Raw genomic sequence first — 26611 nt, 5'->3', positions numbered from 1 at the left:
ATTATATATATATATATTTATAATTATAATTATATATAATTATAGTAATTAACAGTAATTATATAATCATAGGAGACTGTAAACGCTAATCAAAAGATTCGAAGCCCTAATCTTCATTGTTTGGAAGAAGGTATTTGAGGATTAGCAGAGCATGAACTGATTAACTGAAGCTCTTGCTTATCGTAAATCTCCAACGAAAAGTATCCAAGCATTGGAGATTTTGCCGTAGAAGTTGAACTTGGGGCATTAGTTGAAACTATTAATGACTCACACATCTTCTTTAATAACTCACACATCTTCTTTAATAACTCACACATCTTCAAATCCCCCCTCTTCTCTTCCCCCAAAACCCTAGAAAACCATAGCAGGGACGCCCTCACCTCATCGTCGTCAACCCTCACATCTCGGTTTTGATCGACGCCTGAGCATATCCGAACAGTAGGGACTTGGACAGACGGTCAGTGATATTCCTCGCCATTAAATGTGGTAGCGTAGATTTGGTTCGGGCTCTGATTGAGTCTGGTTGCACAATTGAAAATGGGTGTTAAACAAATAATACAATTGATCAAATCTCTGAAAACACGTCGATTTTGTTCAGGCTTTGATCAAATCTCAACATCTTCTTCCACGAAGCAGCAGAAATAGAGTGATTGGATTTAATGAAAGTTCTGTGATGGGTTTGAAAGAAATTGACGTGAATTCAATCCATTCGATTGGTCAAACACCTCTTCACATCACAACAATTAATGGCAACATCGAATTGGTTCGATTTCTAGTTTCAAGCGAGGCTGGATTGAATCTTTCACGATGGACTAATTAGTTTTATGACAGCATCTAAGTTCTCAATGTATAGAGGGTTATAAGAATTACTGTTTACCAGGATGAGCTTCAAACAAGAGATTTCGAAATAAAAAATTAGACCAAATTCAACAACAATAACACAAACACATGGTAAGTCGCCTTAGAATCAATAGACGCTATGGTAACCGAAATCCACGAAGCCTCTCCGATGAGTTAAACGCGACAGTGGAGAAGAAGAGTAAGACTGAGGGCATGTGTAAGTATTGGAAAGGATAGTTTGGTTATTACATAATTACAAGGATATTTTTGTCAATAAAAACAAGCAAGTGATCGTCATGTGATTTGTTTTGCTAGTCTGTGATGGAAAGGGATGATATGATAGAATATTAAAAATATCAAATTGATTAGTAAATAGTTTTTGTAAACAACATAGGGTTTTGTGGTAGTAAAAAAATAAATTTAATATTTTTGTTGACATCAACATTTTCACACATTGACAAATAATCAACAGTATAAACATGTAATTTTTCAAAACCCAGGAAAACCGTGCTTAAGTTTCCTAATTTAGAAGGGAGGTTAGTAAGTAGTAAATCGAACTCAAGTTGGCTTAGGAGACTTAAGCTGCTTCTTAATCTCTCTAAACAAATGGACGCTGTAATTGTATCTCACACAAATACTCATAAAATACAACACAAATTTCTTTCCATATACATACTGCCGCTGGCGAAATCATCGGTGGAGGGAAGGCCGACGAAAATCAACATTCATCAAAACGAGATCAGAGACCGTGGTCTATTCTGCTTCCATGGTTTGTAGCAGAAGAATTATTTATTGTCGAGTTTAATGATTTCTTTAATTATTTTTGTCATTCGTGCTTGACTCCGTTACTTCTTGCATGATTCTAGGGTTTACTAAGCTCTGTTTGTTTCCCTAGAAAAACAATGAGATAATTTTTCCTGAACCACTCCACCGTATTTTTTATTTTATTTATTGTTATTATTTTCTGTGTTTCAATACATGCTCTGCTGTATTTCGCCATTTTGTCAAAATATTTTGCTCGTCTACATCATATTATATATTTTTTCCGGAATTTTGCCTGTGAAATTAGGGTTTTGATAGACTCTGTTTGTCTGGAAAGTACCAATTTTACTTCACTGTATTTTTTTTCTCTCTATTTTTTATGTTTCAATAAATGCACTGCTGTATTTAGCCATTTTTTCTGAGTATTTTGCTGGTCTATATCATATTTTTCGTGAATTTAGGGTTTAGACAGAATCTGTTTGTCTGGAAGGAACCACTTTTAACTTCAATTTTTCGAGAAATCAGATGTAGTTCAGAGAATGCGTCTATCCAAAATTGAAATATGCACGATATATATTTTCAGAGGTTTTTTTTCTTTTCATAGAATCTTATGGAGAGGTATGAAATCGTATCATCTCTGTAGTCTACTTACAGGAAAACACTACCTACACGAGCTATCGAATGTCCCTGATAGTAGTACCAGATGCACTTTACTAATTCTGAAACTTTTGGGTGCATATTTGGGTGGGAAGACTGGTTTTCAAGATTAGGACACTAGTTTTCAAAAGTGTTTTGAACATGGTTCGTGTGATGATTATCTAGTAGATTTCTATTTAGTAGATCAGGATGACAGGACTGTTATAGATTTAGAACTTCTGTTGATAACTCCTGTGGACATATGTAAACATGATCCTATTTTATATTAAACACCAAAATGAAAAAGAAAAAGAAAGAACTTGACCATATTTTTTTTTATTTTTATCACTTATCAAATTTTTTTTTATTTTTTATTTTTAAATTTTTATTATTGATTTTCTTTTATTAGTTGGTTTGGTCACTTTTGAACTATCATTACCATTGAGGAAAATGGAAAATGAGTGATAGGCAAGCTTGTTGGTATGGCAAATATACACTTAGCATGTTGGTATAATTGTATGCCAGGAACAACTCATCTTTTGGCTGGGGGAAATAATTTTGGGATGTCTAAAGGAGGACATGTGTACTGCAAGTTTAGAAATTGGAATTGAGGCAGTATCCTGTTATTTTTATGTATTACTATTCACATTTTACCTTGAGATTTAGTACAGTGTTATTCGAGCATATTTTTGTGGTGTTAATAAATTTTCTTTACCTTGGATAGGTACAAGCAATAATTGTGAGTCTCTCTTTGCGGCTATCATTTGAATTAATTTCAACCCTTTTGGTGTTTATTTCCTTAATAAATGTTATTGTTTTTTCTAATATATATATATATATTTATATAATATTTTGTTTTTCAGGTTCAAGTACTTTGGCATTGATTATTAACCACACGTCTAAGAGAGAAGCTAGCAACTATGTCCGATTTAGGTGAAGTGAATGATGTCAAGAACCTGGAATTTAAATGGGGTAAAAAGAGAGGCACTGGTGGGAAAAAGAAAGAGGTCCAGTTTTATGAATCTTTTACCTATGATGGTATGGATTATGCTCTGTATGACTCTGTATATTTGCACGAGGAAGGAAAACCTTTGCCTTATATTGGCAAGCTTATAAAGATATGGGAGAATCCAGACAAGACAAAGAAAGTAAAAGTTCATTGGTTTTTCCAACCTTCAGAGATTTCGCATTGGATTCAAGATATGGAGACAATAGAGAATGAAATATTTTTGGCATCTGGTGAAGGAGTTGGTCTATCAAGTGTCAATCAACTGGTAATTTAATTATGATAATTGTTATAGCATTCTATTTTCTAACTAATGCTGCAGTTTGATGTTTAAGTGCCTTATGCTTACTTTTTACTGCCCAAATTAGATTTGTATGTAATTTAGTGATAATTTTCTGGTAGGAATTATGGTTGCTTGATCTCACTTGACATATTTGTTGGCTATTCACGTAGGATCAAGACCTGGAATGTTTGTTAAATTAGTGATATTTCGAGAATTCTTATTCTGTTCAATCTAGGTGCACATTAGACGCTAATTCTAGTACTTTTGTGCTAGTTGTAGTTGTTATCTTTTATGTATGGGAAATATCATTTCTTATTTTTTGATTGTGCTTTTTGGTTGAAGTAAAGCATCTTTGAAACTTTTTCTTTATTTTTTTTTGTATTTTATCATCCCTCCACCATATTTCTTTTTAAATAAATTTCGTCCTTTTGCTCTATCTGAAACTTTTCTTTGCGGTACTCTGAATATGATTTTGTCAATTCTAACCACAAGTTATTTATGTTGTCATTCTATTTCCATTGTTTTTCTTCTAATATTCGTTCTCTGAATGCTGCCTCATTGCTACCTTTTAGTTCTTTCAATTTAATATTTTGGGGACCTTTTCTCACTTTTTTATGTTGAACTCCTTTGAGCAATAAGTCTAAGATTAGTAGCCGATGTTGATTTGTAAGGCTTTTGCCAGGATTATCCTTGCAATTAGGGATAGCAAAAATAGCCCGCACCATTGGGGTACCGCCTCGTCCCGTTAAAAACGGTTATGGGGCCCGTTTAATGGTTTGAGGGGAAATCCCGCTGGGGGACTGGGACAGAGACGTGAAGTTTGAATTGAGCGCCGTTTCTTATGTACTGCTGTATGTATCATTTACCAACATACGCTGTATGTATCGTGTATATATAAAGAGAGAAAAAGGAAAAAAATGAATTGTTTTATGCTAATATCAAGAGGTACTTCGGCCAATTTAGGGCAAAAAACAATAACAGTAGACTGAATCACTTCTGTTTTATCATATATTATTCTTTGAGTAATGATTCAGAAGTGGTTGATGAGATTGTTGAAGATATGAAGATGATTGGAGATCTTATTGGATTAAATTGCCAAAAAAAATCTGCGCAGGATCATATTTGAAGTGTCTCGACTTGATCTTGTATTGATTTGTCCAAGATCGTTTGATGTTGTAGTCGAAATGACTGAAACAATTGGGAGATTAGGATAAGTCTGGCTCTGATTTCCTCAAATCCAAGGAGTTTTCGTCGGTTGAAGATTCAATGGATGTGGAGAATATGACTGCGAAGAAATTATCCAATGGAGAGGTTAATTGGAGTTGAAGGTGTGTACGGAGCTCAGGACAGAACCACAGAGTAATGGATCGTCAGAAGAGATGGAGTCGCCGAGTTCAATTGCGAATGTCGGCCAATGGACCGCCGGAGAGATACAATTTTTGTGACTAAAACAATCAGAGTTGGTTTACATTCTTTGGCTGTAGTTAAGAGAAAATCAGCTAAGAACATGAAAAAATATGTTTATTGCCTCTGTTGGTGACTCGCCCAAGTTTTTTTTACCCCAATTGTATTGTCTTTTTTTTATTTTTTGTCTTTTTAATTTTCATGTGCCAAACCAGGAAGCTATTGCTGGCAAATGCAATGTTGTCTGCACTTCGAAGGACAACAGAAATCCACAACCCTCGTTGGAAGACCTTCAGATGGCTGACTACATTTTCTACCGTACCTTTGATGTCGGTCACTGTACAATATCGGATGAGATGGGTAACAAAGTTGCTGGGATTGAAGGTATTATTATTTTTGTATCCCTCATTTCCAACTTCTAATTTGGTTTTTAAATAGTCGTCCTTTGTTCTGATCGTCCAAACCCTTACACGTCTATTGTTTCTCAAATTTTACAGTTAGGTTTGTGTTCAACAAAAGAAGAGTGTGTGAAAGGGTCTGTGTTACCAAACTCGATTCGGATAGAGAAAGAGGATAATATGGATTCTGTAGCATATAATAATAGACTGCAGCTTCCCATGAAAAATCCATCTGAAGAAGTCTTTAGAACAGTGAAATTCTGATCATTTAAAATGAGTGTTTTTTTTATTTTTATTTTTATTTTTTTTAATTAACCAATGAACATATTTAGTTGTTTCTTTGAGTACATGTGGACTTTGTATGCAGAGTAAGAATGCGACTTCTTGAAACACATTACTTTGCGAAAAAAAAACATGGTTCTGTTGGTTGAATTTAATGACTTCTAAACCGATAATTCGACCCGACGTACTAAAGGTCTTTTTTTTTTTTTTTTTTTTCAACTAATGAATTAATTCTTATTTGTTATTCAGAATGCATTCCAACTTGTTATGCTTGTGTTACACAACTCTCATTGTCACCCTGTACGTTTCTCGAATTAATTGAACCTTCTATCCCAATCAATTTAGCATTTTGTTGTGCAAATTTACCATTCCATTGTAATTGTGGATAAACGATAATAAGCTAGCATCTAGCATCTAACCAATATATAAATTTTCCCAAAAGAGCTCGCTCAATCACTAGAGAAAAAAAATAAATAAATAAGGGGCCCCACAACAGGTGCGGTCATGTCATTAATATACCAGGTAATCAAATACTATAACATATTATTTACTATTATGTAGGTCGTTATTAACAATTTTATTAGTAGATTCATACAATTAAATATATAACATATTATTTAGTTATTAATACTTTTATAAGTAGGTGGGCCAATATTTTTTAAAAATAGTTCATTGTTATTGAATGAGTATAAATATGCACTTAATATTTATTCTATATTTTAATACACACCCAATATTTATTCTATATTTTCATGAATAACCTTTTCTTCTTGCAATAAGAGTAGCTCTCCATATTTAATTGTTAAATTAAAAAATGTTAAATGATCTACAGTATTTGATTCACACGTCTCAACAAATTGTGTCTTTTTATTAACAAAAAAAAAAAGAAAAAAGAAAAAGAAAGTACAATTCACACATATTTAATTATCTCACGTAGTTGTGACAAGGATCTTGCGTGAACATGTGATGAAAATGACAAACATTTGACTAGTGCGGTGAATGCGATATAAAAACAATACCAGGCGCCGAAACGCTAAAAGGCGGTGCGTGAGGCGGTTATATCTGATTGGTACGTAAAGCGGTTATTTCTCTACTGGCCCATGTCCATCTTCCTCTATTCATAGTTTAATGTCCACATTTCTTCCACAGCATTTATAACAAACAACACAAATTGTACACTTTTAATTTTGTCTCGAGTCTCCCGCTCTCATCCATACCCTGCAAGGCGCCTATACACACTGCCGCTGGCGACTTCCACGGCGAAATCATCGGTGCAGGAAGGCCGACGCAATCTCCGGCGGAAATCACCGAACAAATCAACCATCACCGAAGTGACATGTTACTGTGCCCTATTTGCTTCACGGATTCGTGGCAGAAGAATCAAGGGGAAACTGTAAAGTCTACTGTTTAGTTTAAATCTCTCTTTCTCTCTCTCTTCCTTTTTTTTTTTTTTTTTTTTTTTTGTCGTTTTTGCTTGTTTCCATTACTTCATGCCTCTGTTTGATTCCCTAGAAAAATAACGAGATAATTTTTCCTTTACCAACTTCATTTTTGAATAACGTAAAACTCGTATGCCAGTATTATATATATATATATACCTTTTTTTTTCTCTCTAAGTATATATATTTTCCGGAATTTTTCTTGTGAATTTAGGGTTTAGACAGACTCTGTTTGTCGGGAAAGAACCACTTTTAAACTTAAAATTTTCCCTACACAGAATGTGTCTAATCCGAAGTGAATTGAATAATGCACGGTATATATTTTCAGAGGTTCTGTTTGTTTTCATAGAGTTGTGTGGAGAGGTATGAAATTGTTTCAAATTGTTGGGGAAAATTTGTTTTATTTATTTAGTACACTTAATTATGTAAAACAATAGATGATTTACCCAATATGGACGATACAAAGTTTATAATTGAGGAAAAATACATCTTTAGGACAAATTTAGAGCATGAATAACACTAGTAGTAATAGTAAATTATAAAGTAAGAATAAATTAAACACAAGCGGTGCAATACTTATATAAAATTAACAATAAGTGAAATAGAGTTTAAGAAAGAGCTAGCCTGATAGAGAGTCATGTGTAAACACACTGTTCCAAAGTTGATAGTCCTCCCCTTCGTGCAGGTATAGATGGCACTAATCAAATCCAAGATACAACCCAATCTCGTTGCCCATAAACACATAAAGTAGATAAACACATACACATCTATAAGCATGTACAGATGTAGTGGAAGAATATGGTGGCAGTATATCTCTTTATGAAGTTACAACAATCCCAAACAACAAGAAGAGATTGTGGATACTTCACATAATTATATATAGATTTGTAATGTAACAGTTAAAAGATATGATAATTATGAATAAAATAATATTAGTATAAATATGATTTAACTAGTAAAATAATATTCACATTAAACCATCATTAATATAATTTAATTATATTTTTATTAAAATATTCATAACACATCTCTTAGTCAACTTAATAGGAAAACACTTCCAGCACTAGCTATTGAATTTCACTGATAGTAGTACCAGATTTATTAAAATATTCATAACACATCTCTGTAGTCGACTTAATAGGAAAACACTACCAACACTAGCTATTGAATTTCACTGATAGTAGTACCAGACTCAATTTACTTAAAAAATAAGTAGTAGTAATTTGAAACTTTTGGGTGCATATTTGAATGGGAGGACTGGTTTTCAAGATTAGGACACTAGCATATCTTTCTGTTGTTAATAATAATTAGTTTAAGCTTGTACAGCCTGTACAGGTACAAGCAATAGCTGTGAGTGTGTCTTTGCAGTCATCATTTGAATTAATTTCAATCCTTTTGGTGTTTATCTCCTTAATAAATGATATTATTATTTTTCAGGTTCAAGCACTTTGGCACTGATTATTAACCACGTGGCCAACAGAGAAGCTTGCAACTATGTCTGATTTAGGTGAAGTGAATAATGTCAAGAACCTGGAATTTAAATGGGGTAAAAAGAGAGGAGTTGGCGGGAACAAGAAAGGGGTCCAGTTTTATGAATCATTTACCTATGATGGCATGGAGTACACTCTGCTTGATTGTGTATTTGTTCACAAGGAAGGGCGAGCTTTGCCTTATATTGGTAAGCTTATAAGGATATGGGAGAATCCGGACAAGACAAAGAAAGTAAAAGTTCATTGGTTTTTCCGCCCATTAGAGATTTTGCATTGGCTTCGAGATAACAAGACACTTGAGAATGAAATATTTTTGGCATCTGGTGAAGGAGTTTGTGTAGCAAGTGTCACTCACCTGGTAATTTTATTATGATAATTGTTTTAGCATTCTATCACTCTTATGCTGCAGTTCGATGTTCAAGCGCCTTATGCCTTTTCTCTTTTCCAAGTTTTGGAGGTTACTTTATTTGACCAAAGCTAAACAAAACACGCCAAATAATTTGTATACAAAATTAGACACAAATCAGGGTGAGAAAGCTATTTATAAATTGATAAAGGGTAGAGATAAATTGACTAGATACTTGGATCAAAGTAGATGTAGTAAGTATCTATTCAATAGATATTAGTAAAGATAAGCTAAACAAAACACGCCAAATAAATTGTTTTGGAGGTTACTTTATTTGACCAAAGCTAAACACGCCAAATAATTTGTATACAAAATTAGACACAAATAAGGGTGAGAAAGCTATTTATAAATTGATAAAGGGTAGAGATAAATCGACTAGATACTTGGATCAAAGTAGATGTATTAAGTATCTATTCAATAGATATTAGTAAAGTTTTGGAGGTTACTTTATTTGAGCAATGCTAAACAAAACACGCCAAATAATTTGTATACAAAATTAGACACAAATAAGGGTGAGAAAGCTATTTATAAATTGATAAAGGGTAGAGATAAATCAACTAGATACTTCGATCAAAGTAGATGTATTAAGTATCTATTCAATAGATATTAGTAAAGATAAGAACATATTAGCTAGATGGATTTTTTCTTTTCAACAATTAAAGATTTTGTAAAGGTGCTCATAAGGGTAACGTATCTCAGAGACAATTGGACACAAAACCAAAATATTCACTATAGGCTCAAGCTATCCAAAAACTACATGAGATCCTCCGCAGATTTACTATACGAGACATGAATCCAAAAAATAAGGACCCAAGTGTGTTGAATTTTGAAGGTCGAAATACGAGTATCCACCCCTTCAAAGGATATCCTATTCCTCTCCCCCTATAAACCCCACCATAAGGAAATGAGAGCAATCTGCTAAGCATCTCAAGCTTGCTTCCCCATTATACACCCTCTCCAAGCTTCAAGCATGCTCCTCGTGGAAAATGGCATTACCCAACTTACTCCAAATAGGGCAATAAGAATATCCTATCCCTCCCTAGCCACCGATCAATGCAAGATATGATGATTCACTAACTCCTCATCCCTCTTACACTTGAAGCACCAAATTTACAATAATCTGCCTCCTCTTCCACCGGTTATCAATCTTTAGAATTTTCTCCAAGGCTGGGTCCATTCGAAGAAAACCACCTTTAATGGGACTTCTGTATGCCAAATGGCCTTTCAAGGAAGGAAAGGCCCTGCACATCCACCAAATTCCGGTAGAAGGAGCTGACCTCAAATAACCTATAAGTGGCTGCCGCCCAAATCCACTCATACTCCTTTTCTGCAGACTATACAATATAAAGCCAAGAAATTATGTAACGTCCTCCACCTCTCAAACCTGAAGATGCCTAAAAACTGAGCTCGAGAAGGCCTCTAATAGCGGCCTCTCTCCATACCCCACTCATCTACTCAGCCTAATATGCTTCCCACTCTTCACTCTGAACCGAGCATGTATGGAAAATTCATCCCACCACGGTATGCCCTAGAGAAGAAGTGGAAAACAATGAATACAGTGTAGAATGGTAAATAAAATAAATGAGTAGAAGACACGCTTAAAAGATTGAAAAAAAATGAAGTGGTTGGGTTGGGTAAATACGGAGAACATTAGGAATGGTAGGAATTGAATAACTAATATTTAACAAAATTTTAAAAGAACAAAAGATGCCAAGTGGAGGAGAAACAAGATAGGACCTTCTTACATAAACAAAGGAGATACACAAAATTATAACAATTACTGAGGAACTTAATTAACGGGTCATACAATGAAACTAGGGGAAAGAATGATAGAATAGAGATTAAGGAAGGAATTCACATTGTGTAAAAATCAAATTTGAATTTATGCTAGGGAAATCCATGTTGGAGGCTTTCATATGATAGACCATGTAGTTGAAATGTGTGAGAGTAAGCAAAAAGATCTAAATACTGTCTTTATAAATTTAGAAAAAGCTTATGATAGAGTGCCGAGAGATATATTTTGGTGGGTTCTACAAAGAAAACAAAATCCTATAAAAATGATTGAAGATTATTCAGGATATGCATGTAAATAGGGAAACTAAACTGAATATATGTGGTGAGACTTGTGATTTTTCTACAATGTAGGATTGCAGTAATAGTTTGCACTAAGCCCACACTTATTCACAAAAGACTTACAAGGAGACACATGGTGCATGTTGTTTATCGATGACATGATGCTATTGGCCACTTTTAAAGAAAATTTTGGAATGAAATTAGGGAATTGGAGAAACATGTTAGAATCAAAAGCTTAAAAAATTAGTAGAATAAAACTATATATGGAATGTAAATTTAGTAGGAGTTAAATATTGATAATATAATGATCACCCTTAATTATATTCTGTGATAGGCATATACCCTTACGATTGAAAGGGGAGTTCTATCGAACAACTATCAGACTAGTCATACTTTATGATACTGAATGTTGAGCAGCTAAGAAACAACATTTGCATAAAATGTGTGTGGTAGAAATGCGAATGTTGAGATGGACATGTAGTAAGACTAGAAAGGATAGAATTAGAAAAGATCACATTCTGGAGCTGGTTGGAGTAGCACCAATTGGACTTGAAATGAAAGAAAATTGGTTAAGATGGTTTGGACATGTGCAAAGAAGACCTTTAAGTGCGGCGGTTAGGAAAACTAACATAGTTCACATTGACGGTAATAATAGGGGAAGAGGAAGACAGTAAGGAAAGATATGCTAGCATGTGGATCGATTGAGGCTACGGCCTTAAACAGAGCAGAATGGAAACATGAGATTCATGTAGCCGACTCCAAGTAATTGGGAAAAGGCCTGGTTGTTATTGTTGTTGTATAATGATCACCTTTCAATGCCAAAGGATTATCTAAAGTGACCATTTAAAAATCAACAATACATAAGGATAGTGAGATAGATGGTGATATAAAATGGGGATAGACGTGTGACATTTTATGGGATAAAAGGATAACAAATAAAGAAGACTAATTTGCATGGAAGCAAAGAGAAGTTAACATGGGATGCAATCATTAGAAACGATGTTAAAGGTAAAACATTACAATGGAGATGGCTTGGAAAATGGGATTTCATGTGGTCAACTTTATTCATACGGGATCAGGTTAAGGTTGATGACGACGACGACGACGTGATATTTATCACATGTTTGTATTTTTTCACCTATAAATAGGTGTGATCATTGTATACAAAGATAAGAGAGATTATAGTGAAAGATATGTAGCCCTCTGGGCTTTGTGTGCCGTGGATGTAGGCCCTAGTGGCTAAACCACATAATATCTTTGTGTTCATGTTTCATTTCTATCTTCACTCATATTTTATTATTTACAACATGGTATTAGAACCTAATTTCTCTTCCTAGGTTCGGACCCTTATTTTGGAGTATTCCCTTAATGTCTGAAATGTTGCTAAGGGTTTCTCGGTGCTATTTGTGACTTGTTTGGGCTGCCCCTGTGTTCGGTAGCATTGTTGTTCGCCTTTGCCGTGTCTCCGATAGTTTTTATTGAGTTGTTTGGGTTGCCATTTGCCAGTAAGGCTGCAAACAAGCCAAGCCAAGCCAATTTGAGCTGTAAAGTGTTCGGGCTCGACTCGTCACAGTAGCTTAAGCTCGATCGAGCCTTGATTGCCCATGATCAAACTCGGCTCGGTGATGCTCGAACGAGCTCGAGCTCGGCTCGGCGGCTCGTATATTCATAGGAATATATAAATTATATACAACCTGCCATATATGAATCTGTGTAAATCTTTCCTCTGTGTTTAATTTCCAATGTCCTCACAGTTCACTCCCAATTTCGATCACTCAGGCCAATATGAAGAGAAGAGAGAATAGAGAAGTGAGACCAGATGGGAGAGAGCCGATCTCGATCATCATGAAAATATGAAGAGAAGTTAGAAGAGAGGTGAGACTAGCTGAGAGAGAGAGCGCAATAACCTAGGAGTAGCATATGCAGTGTTGCCGATCAGTGGTTTCGATTTTTCGAACACTATTGCCGCTGTTACAATTGTCATGCACTTGGGGATGGAGTAGTTTTGCGGCTAGGGTCCTGAGTAAAGATAACAAATATGCCGTATGCATATAGATTAAAAGGGTAAATGGGCTGGGCTTGGAAATTGAGGAATAAGCTTGGGTTAATTTTATTTTTCAAAAAAATGAATAATAACAGAATGGTTGGGTTAGGTTATTGGGTTAGGCTTATAAAATATTAAAATATTTAAATCAACTGTTAGAACTTATAAAAATATGAAATATACTACACACACACACACACACACACACACATGTAGTGTTCACGAACTCAAAATGAGCCTTGAATCGAGCCTGTTCACGAACAAAACGAGCTGAATGGAGAGGTGTTTGAGTTGGCTCGTTTAATAAACGAGCTTAAGAATTTTGTTTGGGATTGGCTCATTTAGTAATCAAACAAACATGAACCGAGCTTTTGTCGAGCCGAGCTCGAGTTGATCGTCGAAAGCTTGGCTCTTTTGTAGCCCTAGCTGCTGGTGAGTTCGGTAGCATTGTTCTTCGCCTCCGTTGTGCATCAGGCAGTTTTATTGTCTTTTTCCAAATCGTTGGAAAAGATCCGTTTCATGATTTGATATGCAAGTTGGGCGTTATTTCTATACACACTCCAGCTTGAGGAGTGTTGGAAGATGTTATAACATATTTATAACATGTTTGTATTCTTCACCTATAAATAGAGGTGATGATTGTATACAAAGATTAAAAGAGATTATAATGAAAGATATGTACCTTTTTGGGCTTTGTGTGCTGTGGATGTAGGCCCTGTGAACCACATAATATACATGTGTTCTTCTTGTTTTATTTCTCTCTTCACTCATATTTTATTATTTACAATACATGAGATTTCGCATTGTTTGTTCAATAATCTCTTTGTTTATTTGAATTGGTTGGGTTACCCTCTTCTTTTTCTTTCCTCATCTTTTATTAATGAAAACTTGTAATTTCATTAATATAGATGAGATGTCGGTATCAATTCACATTGCATGTATTGGTTGAGCTTGATGTATATATGTATCTTGGTTATCATTCTAGGAATGTGTCACATGATTTATCATCATAGCAATGACATTGTCGCTATACATCATATTTCATGGAGTTCTTATGTCATATGCATGTTCCTTTTGCGAAGTTGGTGGTGGTATTTTGAAAATGTTGCAACTTATGTTGGCAATATTGTAATAATTATAAGGGTTAAGTGCATTAAACCCCCCTCAACTATCTTCTCTTTCTCAAAAAACCTCTCTGAACTATTGAAACAACACTTAACCCCCTAAACTATTTCATTAGTTGCAAAACATTAATTGGCCATCCCAAATCTAACGGCGTGACTAGGCAAAAATTTAAAAAGACAATAATAACCCTACCTCCTTCTTACCCCTTCTCTCTCTAGATTCCTCCAAACCACCCCGACGCCTCCTCTCTCCTTCCCTTCGCCAGAACCTCCATCGCCCATAGCTTCAGTATACAACTGCCTGATTGTGCAATCTATCTCCTTCACTGACCACATCACCACCAGCTATAATCAACTTCATCCTTTACGGTCTTTACCTTAGTCATCTTCCTTAACAAAAACCTAGTACAAGCAAGAAATCGAAAAGCCCATCACGCCGTCCTTTGCGGTGGCTGAGTCGCCGCCGTTTCAGTCCTCTGTCATCACCAAGCACACCTCCGTTCCATGCCCGCCAGTAAGTCCTACATGCCTACGGTTTGTCCTCGCCAGCAAGCACTGTTCAAACAGTGCTCGCTGTCCTCTTCACTGCCGATCAAACCCACTTCTCGCCGGCTTACTCTTGAGCCGCGTCCTCACTGGTTCAGCTTGCCGCTTCCTCGCCGTTTCACACATTGCTCGACGGAACTGCGGCTTCTTGTTGCGCCATTCATCATTGCTTCGTGCTTGCCGGAATTGCGACCTCTTACAATCGTCACAGATCGTGCATCACCAGCCGTCGTCATAATCTTTGCTCACCGCCGACTAGAATCCTTGCCAAAAGACTCCTTCCAGAAAGCCTAAAGACCCATCAATGTATGGAGCTGTGACCACTCCCTGTTGTTAACTCTTCCATCGTAGATCTGCCATCCTCCCAGTGTTCATGGCTTCTCTACTTCGATCAACTTATAGTCGTCTGATACTTGTAACAGTAGATCGAAAAGGATACCGGCAAATTGAGAAATCAACAAAACTCCGGCCACTAATGTTACCGAGAACTAAGCTTGCGATTTCCCTTTGCGTTGTTCATCTGCGCTTCGCTTGGATGGGTTAGGGGACTCTGGGCTTTTGGCCATTCAGCCTTCTCTATTTATTTGGGTTTTTATTGTAAGATCATACAGTGGAATATGATTTCTATTGCTGCATCCCTATTACTGGGTCCAATTGATATGAACAATGAGCTATGATATATCATGAGTAGAATTGGGATTAATTAATTTACCTCAAATTAATTCAGAGTTATGTGATTCAATTTATGAAGGCCATAACACATAAGAAAGTGATTACCCAAACGATGAGAAGAGAGAGAAAGAGAGTGGAGTAAGGGATGATCGCAATCTGTCAAGAGCTTGCATGGGAGAGAACAATATTTTTTAATTGGCAAATCAGTAATTTCATTTTTTAGTTAACGGTTGTTGGGCATTGTGGGGGTTAACTGCAACACTTTTATAGTTCAGGGGGTATTTTTTAATTCAGGGGGGTTTCTTGCAATTGGCTCATAGTTGAGGGGGGTTTACTGCACTTAACCTTAATTATAATTCACTTGGCCTGGGTCTTCACTTTTTACAAAGTAATTTGAAGTAAGGAGAAGGTTGTACGAGTCTTCAGTGTTCATCACACCCTTCACCAGTGAGATATGTACGAGTCCCTGTTGAAAAGAGTTTACTTTTAATGGTATGCATAAGTAGGGGTATGTCTTGACTCAAAATATGTTGGTATTCTCTGTTGTAACCATGGAAAAAAAAAATACTGATATTTTTTATTCTTTTTCCATTTTAACAAAGGCATTAATGATTTAATATGCTATATTATGTAAAGCTTAATATTTAGACATACAATCTACATTATGTTGTATAATTTTGTAAGCTATTATGATTTATTTTACCTTATATTATATTTTATTTAAAATGCTATATAATACAATATTACTCATAATATATATATAGAACTAAAGAAGAGATTTGGATAAGGGATAGTGGTTTATAAGAAAAAAGTCAAAAAAATTAATTTTTTGATAACACTTCATTTGAATGGTTTATCTATACATGACATTCTCTTATTGCACTCTATAAATTGCTTCTTTATTGCATTATTGTCACTCAAACCTACTTACATTATATTTAAATACTATCCAAAGGTTCCACTAAAATTTTCTATAATTCACGACTAGTTTCCACCATATATTCTTACAACTTTATGTTTGATATCTCCATTAATAATCTCTATCCATGTCACTGTTGTTTAAAAAATTGATATTATTGCAATATCAATTTTTGTTTTTGTGGCTGAAAGTTAAAATTTTCTAGTTAGTACTTGTTAAGTACTAATTCCCTTACTAATTTCCTTGGAAATTTTATCACTACCTTAATAGTTGGAACTTATATAAGTGGGCATTGGAATGAACTTTTTGAAAATTATTGTCGTAATTTTGTGCTAGAAATATATACTTGTCTTCAGTATTGTATATTGATTTTTTGTAGTTTTATATTCTAGAATTCAAATTAACATGGTTTCTTATATTGTAGTCACCAGAACAACTAAATGCAAAAAGTGGTGTTTGAATTTGAGTTTGAACTTCCAATTGAAGAAGACTGGAAGGCAAAATCAGTAAACTACGACTGTTGTAAAAATAAGGGAATTTTTTGTTTGATATAGCATAACATGGTTCCATTGTGAAGTGATTACAATATATTTTTGTATAAACCAGAAAGACCTTTGTAGCTATATGGACTCTTCATTTGAGTGATTGGAAATCGAAAATAAGAGTGGTGGCCATCGTAAGGTGCGGCATCCAGTGGGTGTGGATTGTGGGGACTTGGAAGCTTATCCAGAAGGGTTGGGATGAGTTCTCCAAACGTATTCGGTTCAGAGTTAGGAGTGGGAGACACGTCAGGTTTTGGGAGGATCATTGGTGTGGGGATTTTGTTCTGGCTCAAAGGTTTTCCTGGCTGTTTAGAATCTCAATGGGGGGCTGACTGTTATTGGCTTGATAATGGGCAGTTGACTTGGTATGTGTTGTGTTGTTGAGAGGTTCACGAAACTGCTGAGGTTTTTGATATCTTTGCACTGCTTCATAGCCAGGTGGTGGAGGGTGAGGGTATGGACGAGGTGGTGTTTGTGGGCCAACCTAGAGGGGTTTTTGAGGTTAGGTCCTTCTACTGAGCCCGACGGTGATCCAAGGCCACTCTTCACTTCACTTGGAAGGCTATTAGGATGACGAAAGCCTCCTTGACAAAGGAATCAGTGAACCACCTTCTCCTTCATTGTCCAGTGGCAAGGGATGCGTGGTCTTTGTTCTTGGTTGCTTTTGGCATGGCTTGGGTGTTTCCTGCGTCCACGGTTGATCCTTTGATGGTGGGTTTGTGGCGTGAGAGAAATAGGAGATCCTTTGATGGAGAGGAGTCCCCTAATTTGTCTCTCAAATATTCTTGCTACTCTATTTTTTTGGGTCGCTGGGGCAAATTGTAAATCATTTGGGACATCTTCTGGGTTTTGTGGATGGCTTGAAATTATAGTGCTGTTTTAGGCTTCTTTGTATTCCTTTGGGAGCACTCCCCTCTTGAGCGCTTTTAATGTAATCTTACTTATTAAAAAAAAAAGGTTCCTTTTTCTAAGCTTGAAAGTTTGGTTTTAGAAAGAGAGTTTTTTCTTTTACAATAATTAATGTTATTCAGGAGATTCTCTTTGGAACTGATACTTGAATAACAAGTTGAAGCAATTATGATTCTGTAGAGTAGTTTTAATAAATAAAATTATGATTAAACACACATTTGTAAATTTACATATATAAATTTGTATATCTTGTATGTATGGGAAAGATTATTACGTATTCATTGATTGTCTTGGAAGTTTGAACTGAACTTAAAATCCAAATTTATATAAAAAAAATTAGAGCAAGTGTCTATATTGTGTAGTGCCATTTCAGATGACATTGGGCAAGTGTCTATATTGTGTAATGCCATTTGGATGACACTGTGGATGTCATCATCATTATCCTTGCCTTAATCTCATATGAATGGGCTCGGCCACATGAATTCTTTTTTTTTTTTTAACAAATTATCTCTCCTATAGTATTTTAACTTTCTTAGCTTCATATTTAATTTCTTATATTTTTCTAAATCTTCTCGTGGCTTACTTTTTTTACCATTCTTTGAAACTTTTTTCTTTGGTAATGTTTGTTGTATTTCATCGTCCCACCTCTATGTTTCTTTTTTGATAAATTTTGTCCCTTATGGTTTCATAAACTTTCCTTCACCATACTTTGAATATAATTTACCATTTCTAACCACAAGTTATTTTTGTTGTCATTCCAATTCCATTGTTTTTCTTCTATTATTTGTTTTCTAAATGTTGCATTTTTGCTACCTTTCAGTTCTTTTAATCTTATATTTTGATGACCTTTTCTAGCTTTTTAATATTTAACTCCTTTATTTAATAAGTTAATATTAGTAGCTTTTATGAGGCTTTTGCCGGGAATAACCTTTGCATTTAAGGATGGCAAGATAGCCCATCCCATCAAGTAATCTCCCTGTCCCGTTTGAAATGGTTATGGGGGCCGTTTGTTGGTTATGGGCCCGGATGGGTTTTATAGTGAAAACTTGTGTAATAATGCAAAAATACTATTTTACTTTTATACCTTATTTTATATACAAAATTACCCCTAGTGTGTGTATATGCCTTTAGAAACCCTAATCTCTCTTATGTGGTTCAACAACCGTTTCTTGAGACTTGAGAGAGCTTTAACCAGTGCATCTCTGTGTCAGCCTCACTGTCACCGGCCACCATTGTGTCCGTTCGTTAGCTTGACCGTCTCTCTGGTTAGGGCTTTTCTCTGCTTGTTTGTACCATCTCTCTCTCTCTTAGTTTTCAATATCCATTCTGAGTTTCATCAATCATTCTTGTATGCGCCCTCTTTTGGTGAATTAAAGTCACTTTATTGTGTAGGTAATGCCAAATCTGTTACCCATCCATTATTAGATACATCTTGATAAGTAGAATGTCTGGTTGGATGATTACTTAATACCATATATCCAATTATGTTCGATGATTAATTAATAAAACTAATGTTATTATTTGCTTTAGGTTATTTTACTTCATAAAAATAATGTCTGAAGGGCTTATGATATTAAATTTTGGAACAAAATCTATTTGGTTTAAATACTTAAATTTAAGTTTATAAAATCTGATTGGGAAATTTTGTGAAAAAAATTGAGTCGGTATTTAAATGGGGCGGGGACGTGGGGTTGTTTGCTAAACGATTTGGACGGGGATGAGGGCCTCCACCCCGTTGCCATCCCTATTTCTCTTCATCAACGAATAGTGGAAATCTCCTTTTTGTGGACGTAGGTTGAGTTCGATCGGCCGAACCACGTAAAATATTGTGTTTTTGTGTGTTGCATGTTGTTGGTTTGTTTTGTAATTCGATGTCCATGTTTTTGATGTGTTAGCTTTCACTATGCCGAATGAAGGGGATTTAACTCCCAACAGATATGTTACAACAAACGCTGCAACGAATCAAGAACAAAATCTCGACAAAAAAGTAAACACGCCGCACAAAAAGAAAACAGATTTATTTGGTTCAGTGAAGCTTACATCCATGGTTTGATCTAGCAAAAGATTTCACTATGCGAAAATTAGGAGATTACAAGTTTCAGACTCCAAACCCTAGCTTTCACTCACTCTCTTTTGTTCGATTTTCAGTGTTCTCGTTATCCCACTCCAAACTCCAAACGCCTTTATATATCAAGGTATAAGAGAGTACTAAACAAGGTCCATGACCCACAAGAGGAAATGTGATTCAGGTCAAAACTGGGCTGGAACGCGACATGAGCTGGAACAAAATTTAGGCCACAACATCACACGATAAGTCTGGCTCTGAACTCTTTAAATCAAAGGAGTATTGTCAGTTGAAGATTAACGGATGCGGAGAAAATGGCTGCTTGTCCGACGTAGAGGTTAATTGCAGTTTGTACGTGTAACCATCCTTACCCAACCCGACACAATATTGTCCGCTTTTGGCTCCCCGGGATGAGACTTCCTAGGAAATCACCCATCCTGGTACTACTCTTGTATACGCACACTTAAATGTGGAGTTCTTATTTGTTCACGGCCATGCACAGTCCTCTTTGAGTGCCTGCCAAGAGTTGAATCCCCGACCTTGGTGCTTACCCTCAAAGCTTTGTTCCTAGCTATGGGCCACTAGAACATGTTGTGTCATAGAAGGGTGTTGAACCTACATATAACACTTTCACTTTTACCTTCCCTTAGGCGATCTGGGATCATGACACCTGTAACTTGCAAGTGTGGTTACTCTTCCAGTGTCTCGCATTTGTCCATATCACACTCGCCCACAAAGGTCGTTACAATCACCCCCCAATGGGGCCAACGCCCTCGTTGGCCACACTTGCAGCTGGGTTTCGGCTCTAATACCATTTGGAACAGCCCTCACCCTACCCGACACAATATTGTCCGCTTTTGGTTCCCCTGGATCTGACTTCGCAAGAGGTCACCCATTCTGGTACTAATGCATTATGGAGTTCTGATGGGCTCACGACCATCACGGCTTTAAAAGGTGTTGTCTGGTGTCAAAGATGCACAACCGAATACTTATCAAAAAATAAATAGAAAATAGATGCACAGCCGAACCGTGGCCCACATTGGCCCACCCCCCAGACAATATTGTCTTCTTTGAGCGCATATTAAGAGTTGAAAGCCCGACCTTGGTGCCTACCCTCAAGGCTTTGTTCCTAGCTAACCAACCACTGGGCCACTAGAACGCGTTGTGTCATAGAAGGTGTTGAACCAACTCCTTCACCTTCCCCGGGCGATGTAGGATCATAATACCTGTAGCCTGCCAGTGTGGTAGCTCGCTCAGTGTCTCGAACCTACTCACAGAGGTCGTCTATGGGATGTCGAAGGTGTGTATAGAGCTCAAGATGGAATCACAGAGTAATGGATCGTCGGAAGAGATGGAGACTTTGAGTTCGGCCGTGAAGGTCGGGCAATGGACCGCTAGAGAGGGATACAATTTTCGTGACTAAAACAGTCAGAGTTGGTTTACATTCTTTTGATGTAGTTAGAGAAAATCAACCAAGAACATGATAAAACATGTTGAATGCCTCTGGTGGTGACTCACCCAAGTTTCCAATTGAATTGACTTTTTGCCTTTTTAATTTTCATATGCCTTACCAGGAAGCTATTGCTGGCAAATGCAATGTTGTCTGCACTTCAAAGGACAGTAGAAATCTCCAACCCTTGGTCGAGGAACTTCAGATGGCTGACTACATATTCTATCGTACCTTTGATGTTGGTCACTATACAATATCGGATAAGATGGGTGACAAAGTTGCTGGGATGGAAGGTATTATTATTATATTTTTGCATACCGTGTTTTCAACTTCTACTTTGGTTTTTAAACAAGTGTCCTTTGTTTGGATCGTTTAAACTCTTACACGTCTATTGTTTCTCAAATTTTACAGTTAAGTTTATATTTAACAGAAAAGAGTGTGAAAGGGTCAGCAGTGTTCCCAAACTCGAGTCTGATGAGAAAGGGGATAATATGGATACTGTAGCATATAATAAACGACTGCAGCTTTGCAAGAAAAATCTGTCTGAAGACTTTAGAGCAGGTAAAACAGAGGGAAATTCTAATCATTTGGAAGCAAAAGAAGATGAAGTTCTGAAACATTCATCGGTTCGGGAATTTTTGGCGGGAGAAAAGCTCGCTTCTGGTGCTGGTTTGGGTTCCAATGATCTGGCTATCAACAGCGGTGAGGGGTCTAGTGCATTAGATGACAAAACCAAAACAAGGTGCATGGTTGATGATGATAAGGAAGATGTCAAAAAAGTGATTGTCATTCCTGTCAATCAGGTTGCTATCAAAGAGAGTGTACAGTCTTACAAGGACTCTGATACTTTGGACAATAAGCCTTCTAAGAAAGCAAGGGTTAATAGTTCTGTTAAATTATCTGAGGACAAGAATATGAATAGTGATAAGAAGTTAACTATCCATGGGAATGCCGTGAAGTCTTTGGCGCCCACTGTTACTTCTGCTGATAGAAAAGCAAGATCTGGACTTGGTAAGGATACTTTTGGGCTGGGCAAAGAAGTAAAATCTGCAAGGGATTTTGGTGATTTGGAAGATAGGCCGCCTAAGAAAGTGAAGGTTGATATTTCTGCTAAATTATCCACGGACAAAAACAGAAATAATGTTCAAAGTTCGAGCAACAATTTTAAGGGAACTTTGAAGGATAAAGTGTCAACTGTCACTAATTATAAAGAAAAAGCAAAATCTAGAATTGTTAAGGATTTTATTGCGTTCGACAAGGGTCTCCCTGAGAAGCAGCTTGATGAGAGGATATCGAAGCTTTCTAACAGCAAGTTTCTAACGGCATCTGCTAGAGTCTTTCTAGATGAGGAGAAAACTGAAGGCGAGGGATTTGAAGTCAACCGTAGACCAGATGTTGTAAGTTATATCAATTTTTCATTTGAGAACTCATCTTAACAAAGTTTTCCCAAACTATTTGAGTTAGCTACAAGAATCATCATTTCAAGCTATATAGGGTCATAACTTCAGCCAAACCACATGCTATCTGTCACAAGGGTCAATTTTATCACAAACATTTTCACCCTATGATGGCACTTGGGGCCCCCAAGTCTCAGCCAAACACGCGCACACACACACAGTGCACACAAAGTAAAGGCACAATGATTTACAGGACAACAATCCCATCCTTTGATCTTATTCACAATAATGGATGCAAAGGACACCAAATTCGTACTAGGAACTAACGCACTCACTGCATGCATCAACCATTCACTTCCCTACCCCAAACAAGCCCCTAGCCATGTAGTTAAATAGGCATCTCAACAAAACTGTCCACAACTGTCCTGCATGTGTTTGCATCAAGACACAACAGAGTTGGTTGATAAGCCCAACCAAATAGCTACCTGAGCCAATCAATTGCCTACAACCCTCAATGGAAGTTTCCTCCCTCAACTTCCCTTTTGTGTCTGAATAAGGCACATCAATGCAGTTAACATCCCCAACTGCTAGGATTGTTGACCAATGAGCACCAACCTTTTAATCATGTGTAGTTGACATCCCCACCTAGGATATCATCTAATAGGCTTAAGCCAACAACACAACTGCCCTCATGTGTATCTTGGCTAGCCAACAGAAATGCCACATGCCTTTATTGGGGACAAAGTCTTGCAATTGGTCATAACCACCCACATGTGCCCACATTTGATTGGGTCTCACACACTGATGCTCACTAGCTTGGGTCTCATCCACTGATGCTCACTAGCTGTTTCCCAACTAGTCTCTTGTGGGTGCCATGGCCTTTGCCATGCCCAAAAGTTATGCACCCACCAAGGCATGCCTATAACTCCGAATGCCCACGTGTGGTCCTCCTTGCCCACTACCTTGACTAAGCCTAGCCCACACTTTAGTCTTATGGTAGCGTTAAGCCATGCCCACACCTTAGTCCTCAATGCCACCACCCATGTCTGGAGCCACAACCTTGCCTAAGGGCAAGTTAGCACACCCAAGGGCTCATATGTGCATGGTATACCACGCTATGCATGCGGCTTAGGGCATGTGTGCACACAACACGCGCGTCTGGTCTGCCTATGGGTTTCTCGACGCAACATCGAATGCCCTTCCCTTGTGCCACCACCTAAGGGTGGTGTAAAACCATGCCTAAGCATGTTGGCGTGCTCCCAATGCATGCCTCGTTCAAGGCGTGCCAAGGCCTTTCTAAGTGGCATGGGTGCCATGCCCTATATATGCAAAAATAAAATTCACTAGCGATAAGACACCACATATCTGAGGATCATAATGGCAAAATAAATACATTCGGACCTCCAAATTGAATTTTGTCTTCACCAACAGTCTTTTAAGGCCTTAAGAAAGCTCACATAATTTTCCCATAATTTTCCTCAAAGCTTTATTTTTGCCAAAATTACAAAAATGCCCCTGAGCACCCTTATGGCATGTTGAGAGCCCACCTGAGCACCCTTATGGCTGTCAAAGGCTCTACTAACCTCATTTTGGCAAAACACTCCCTTTTTAATGAATGCCAAAATATCATAAGGCATGGCATGCCCCCTAATGCCTATGCTTGTCTTGGACAAATTATCAAGGGACTAACTAACCTCCCTCGCTAAAGAAATTCAACATCCTTGTTGAAGCATCACCAAGTGCCATGAGGACCGTTGCTTGCAACTCAGCATTTTGGTGCGGCAAACCCAAATGTTGTAGGACATTAACCTCAATTATGAAATGCTCCTTCATTTCTTCTACAATCAAACATACTTACTGTCTAACTTGAACAAAAGTTCTGCAACAATCCCTGTTACACTTGAAATCTATCACAAATCCCAACCTTTGAATTGATTCATGACTAATGCTATGTTTGGTTGGAGGGATGGATGAGAGGAGGGATGGATGAGGCTTTTCGTGTTTGGTTGGAGGGAAGGGAAGAGAGGGAGGAAGCAAGGAGGGATGCTTCATCCCTCCTTTCTTCATGTTTTTCTATCCGCCCAATTTTGGGGGGAAGGGAGGAGAGAGAAAATGAATAACTACCAACAATATGCAATTTCTAATTTTAACCTTTTCAAAAAAATTCAAATGGATATTTACTTTTTATTATTTTATACAGTGAGGATATATTGGTAAAAAAATATAAAAAATCTCTTTCCCTTCCTTCTAACCAAACAAAAAAAAGCATCACCCCATTCATCCTTTCAACTATCCATTCCATTCAACCAAACAAAAAATGGAGGAGACACCTTCCGTTCCCTAGGGATTCCTCATCCATCCATCCCTCTATCTCTTCCATCCATTTTTCCATCCGTCCAACCAAACGAAGCATAAGGGCGTGTTTGATATTGCTATTCAACACTTAACACAGAACACGGTAAGCGAATTTTTAATTTTTTTAAAATTAGCGTGTTTGATTACATTTAGGTTACCACTTAAAATATTACGCAATAGCTTAAAATAGGGCAAAATTTTAAGTGATACGGACCTTGGTTAACGCTTATCGCAGAAGACTGTAAATGATTTTAGGTTTTAAAATATCTTGTTAATGACAATGTTACCCTCAAATATTAAATTTTTAGGTTCTCCATCACTTGTTCTACTATTGAAATTAAATGTATTGATATTACTCTTGAAATTAAACGTATTAATGGACTTTCTATTTCCACTTTGCATTTCTATTTCCTTCCGCCGGATTTTTACTTTTAGTTTACTCCAATTTCTCAAATGTTTCATTGTACTTTTCTTCTCAAATAATGTAAATATAAATAATATTCAACAAAATATAAATAAATAAATAAATGAATATATATATATATATATATACTGCGTGGTTTACTTAATTTTATAATCAACAATCATGCAATGAAACTCTCACACCATTGTTGTGATGCAAATATACTATATAAATAAAAATCAAATGATTTGTGCTTGAATTCTAATCTCCTTCTCATAAATATTTCATTTTCATAAGTTATTCATTTTATATGTTGATTTTTAAATTTTTTATGATAAGTTTTGACATTAATATCCGTTGTTAAATTGATATATTTCTTTGGTGAAATTCATTATTATATATATATATGTTTATGTTTTAATATAGTATCTTTTATAATAATATTATGTGTATAAGATATTCAAGGCAAAAATGTAATATATACAACATTCAGATTTCAGCTTTTGCATTCAGCAAACAATCTTAATGAATTCAGCGCTTAAAATTAATACATATCAAACAAGTTTACATATTAATATATTCAACACTTAAAATTTCAGCGCTTAAAATTCAGTATTTGAAATTTTCAGTGCTTAATTTTTAGTTTTATCAAACAGCACCTAAGTACACGCCCTTGGATTATGTTCTAACAGCTAACCACCCAAACAAAATAACAAAGAGGGAATTTACATCACCAACCTTTGGTAATGGACTGTAAGCATCTGTGCATAGCCTTCCTCACAGCCACACGCTTACCTGCATGCATTAGCATCAGTTCCTCAAATACAGGCCCCCAGCCTAACTTCCATCCACCATGACAAGCGGATTGACTCGAACAGAACTCTTATCCGAGTCTGAACCTTTCCCTTGAGGCTCTTCAGCAACCATGGTATTGAGTTTCTCCCTCTTAGGATAGTCCCTTGTCGTGTGGTCCCTTGCAAATGAAGCTGATGCAGGACAAGTGGTAACTTATAGTAACTAGAAAGAAAGAAGGGGATGAGAATGAGAAGATAAGATGAGGCTAGACGAAGGACGTGAGAAGATAGAAGAATAGGGATGAGAATCAGATAGAAGGAGGTAGGATAGATAGACGGAGGGATTAAGAACAAGAAGAACAAGAGGGAGAA

General features: G+C 36.6%; 1 protein-coding gene across 2 annotated transcripts in view; it reads left to right on the top strand.

Moving 5' to 3' along the window:
- The first annotated feature begins 1402 nt into the window (after positions 1–1402).
- The window catches only part of LOC132282637 (protein ANTI-SILENCING 1-like), a 52069-nt gene continuing 26860 nt past the window's right edge, over positions 1403–26611 (top strand). The window contains exons 1-7 of one of the 2 annotated variants that reach the window (XM_059784380.1): positions 1403–1609; positions 3102–3512; positions 5147–5315; positions 5429–7004; positions 8488–8898; positions 21415–21583; positions 21702–22687. In XM_059784380.1, coding sequence (XP_059640363.1) covers positions 8545–8898; positions 21415–21583; positions 21702–22687 — 1509 coding nt within the window. In that variant the 5' untranslated portion in view covers positions 1403–1609; positions 3102–3512; positions 5147–5315; positions 5429–7004; positions 8488–8544. The remainder of the gene's footprint in view (positions 1610–3101; positions 3513–5146; positions 5316–5428; positions 7005–8487; positions 8899–21414; positions 21584–21701; positions 22688–26611) is intronic. The other variant, XM_059784381.1, reaches the window with a different exon arrangement.

The sequence above is a fragment of the Cornus florida genome, unplaced genomic scaffold, assembly GCF_030987335.1.
Source record: "Cornus florida cultivar Cherokee Brave unplaced genomic scaffold, ASM3098733v1 CherokeeBrave_3.0.0_Hap2_Chr11, whole genome shotgun sequence".
Lineage (NCBI taxonomy): Eukaryota > Viridiplantae > Streptophyta > Magnoliopsida > Cornales > Cornaceae > Cornus > Cornus florida.
The sequence above is the reverse complement of the archived record's forward strand: the minus strand, read 5'-3'. Positions and strand labels throughout refer to the sequence as shown.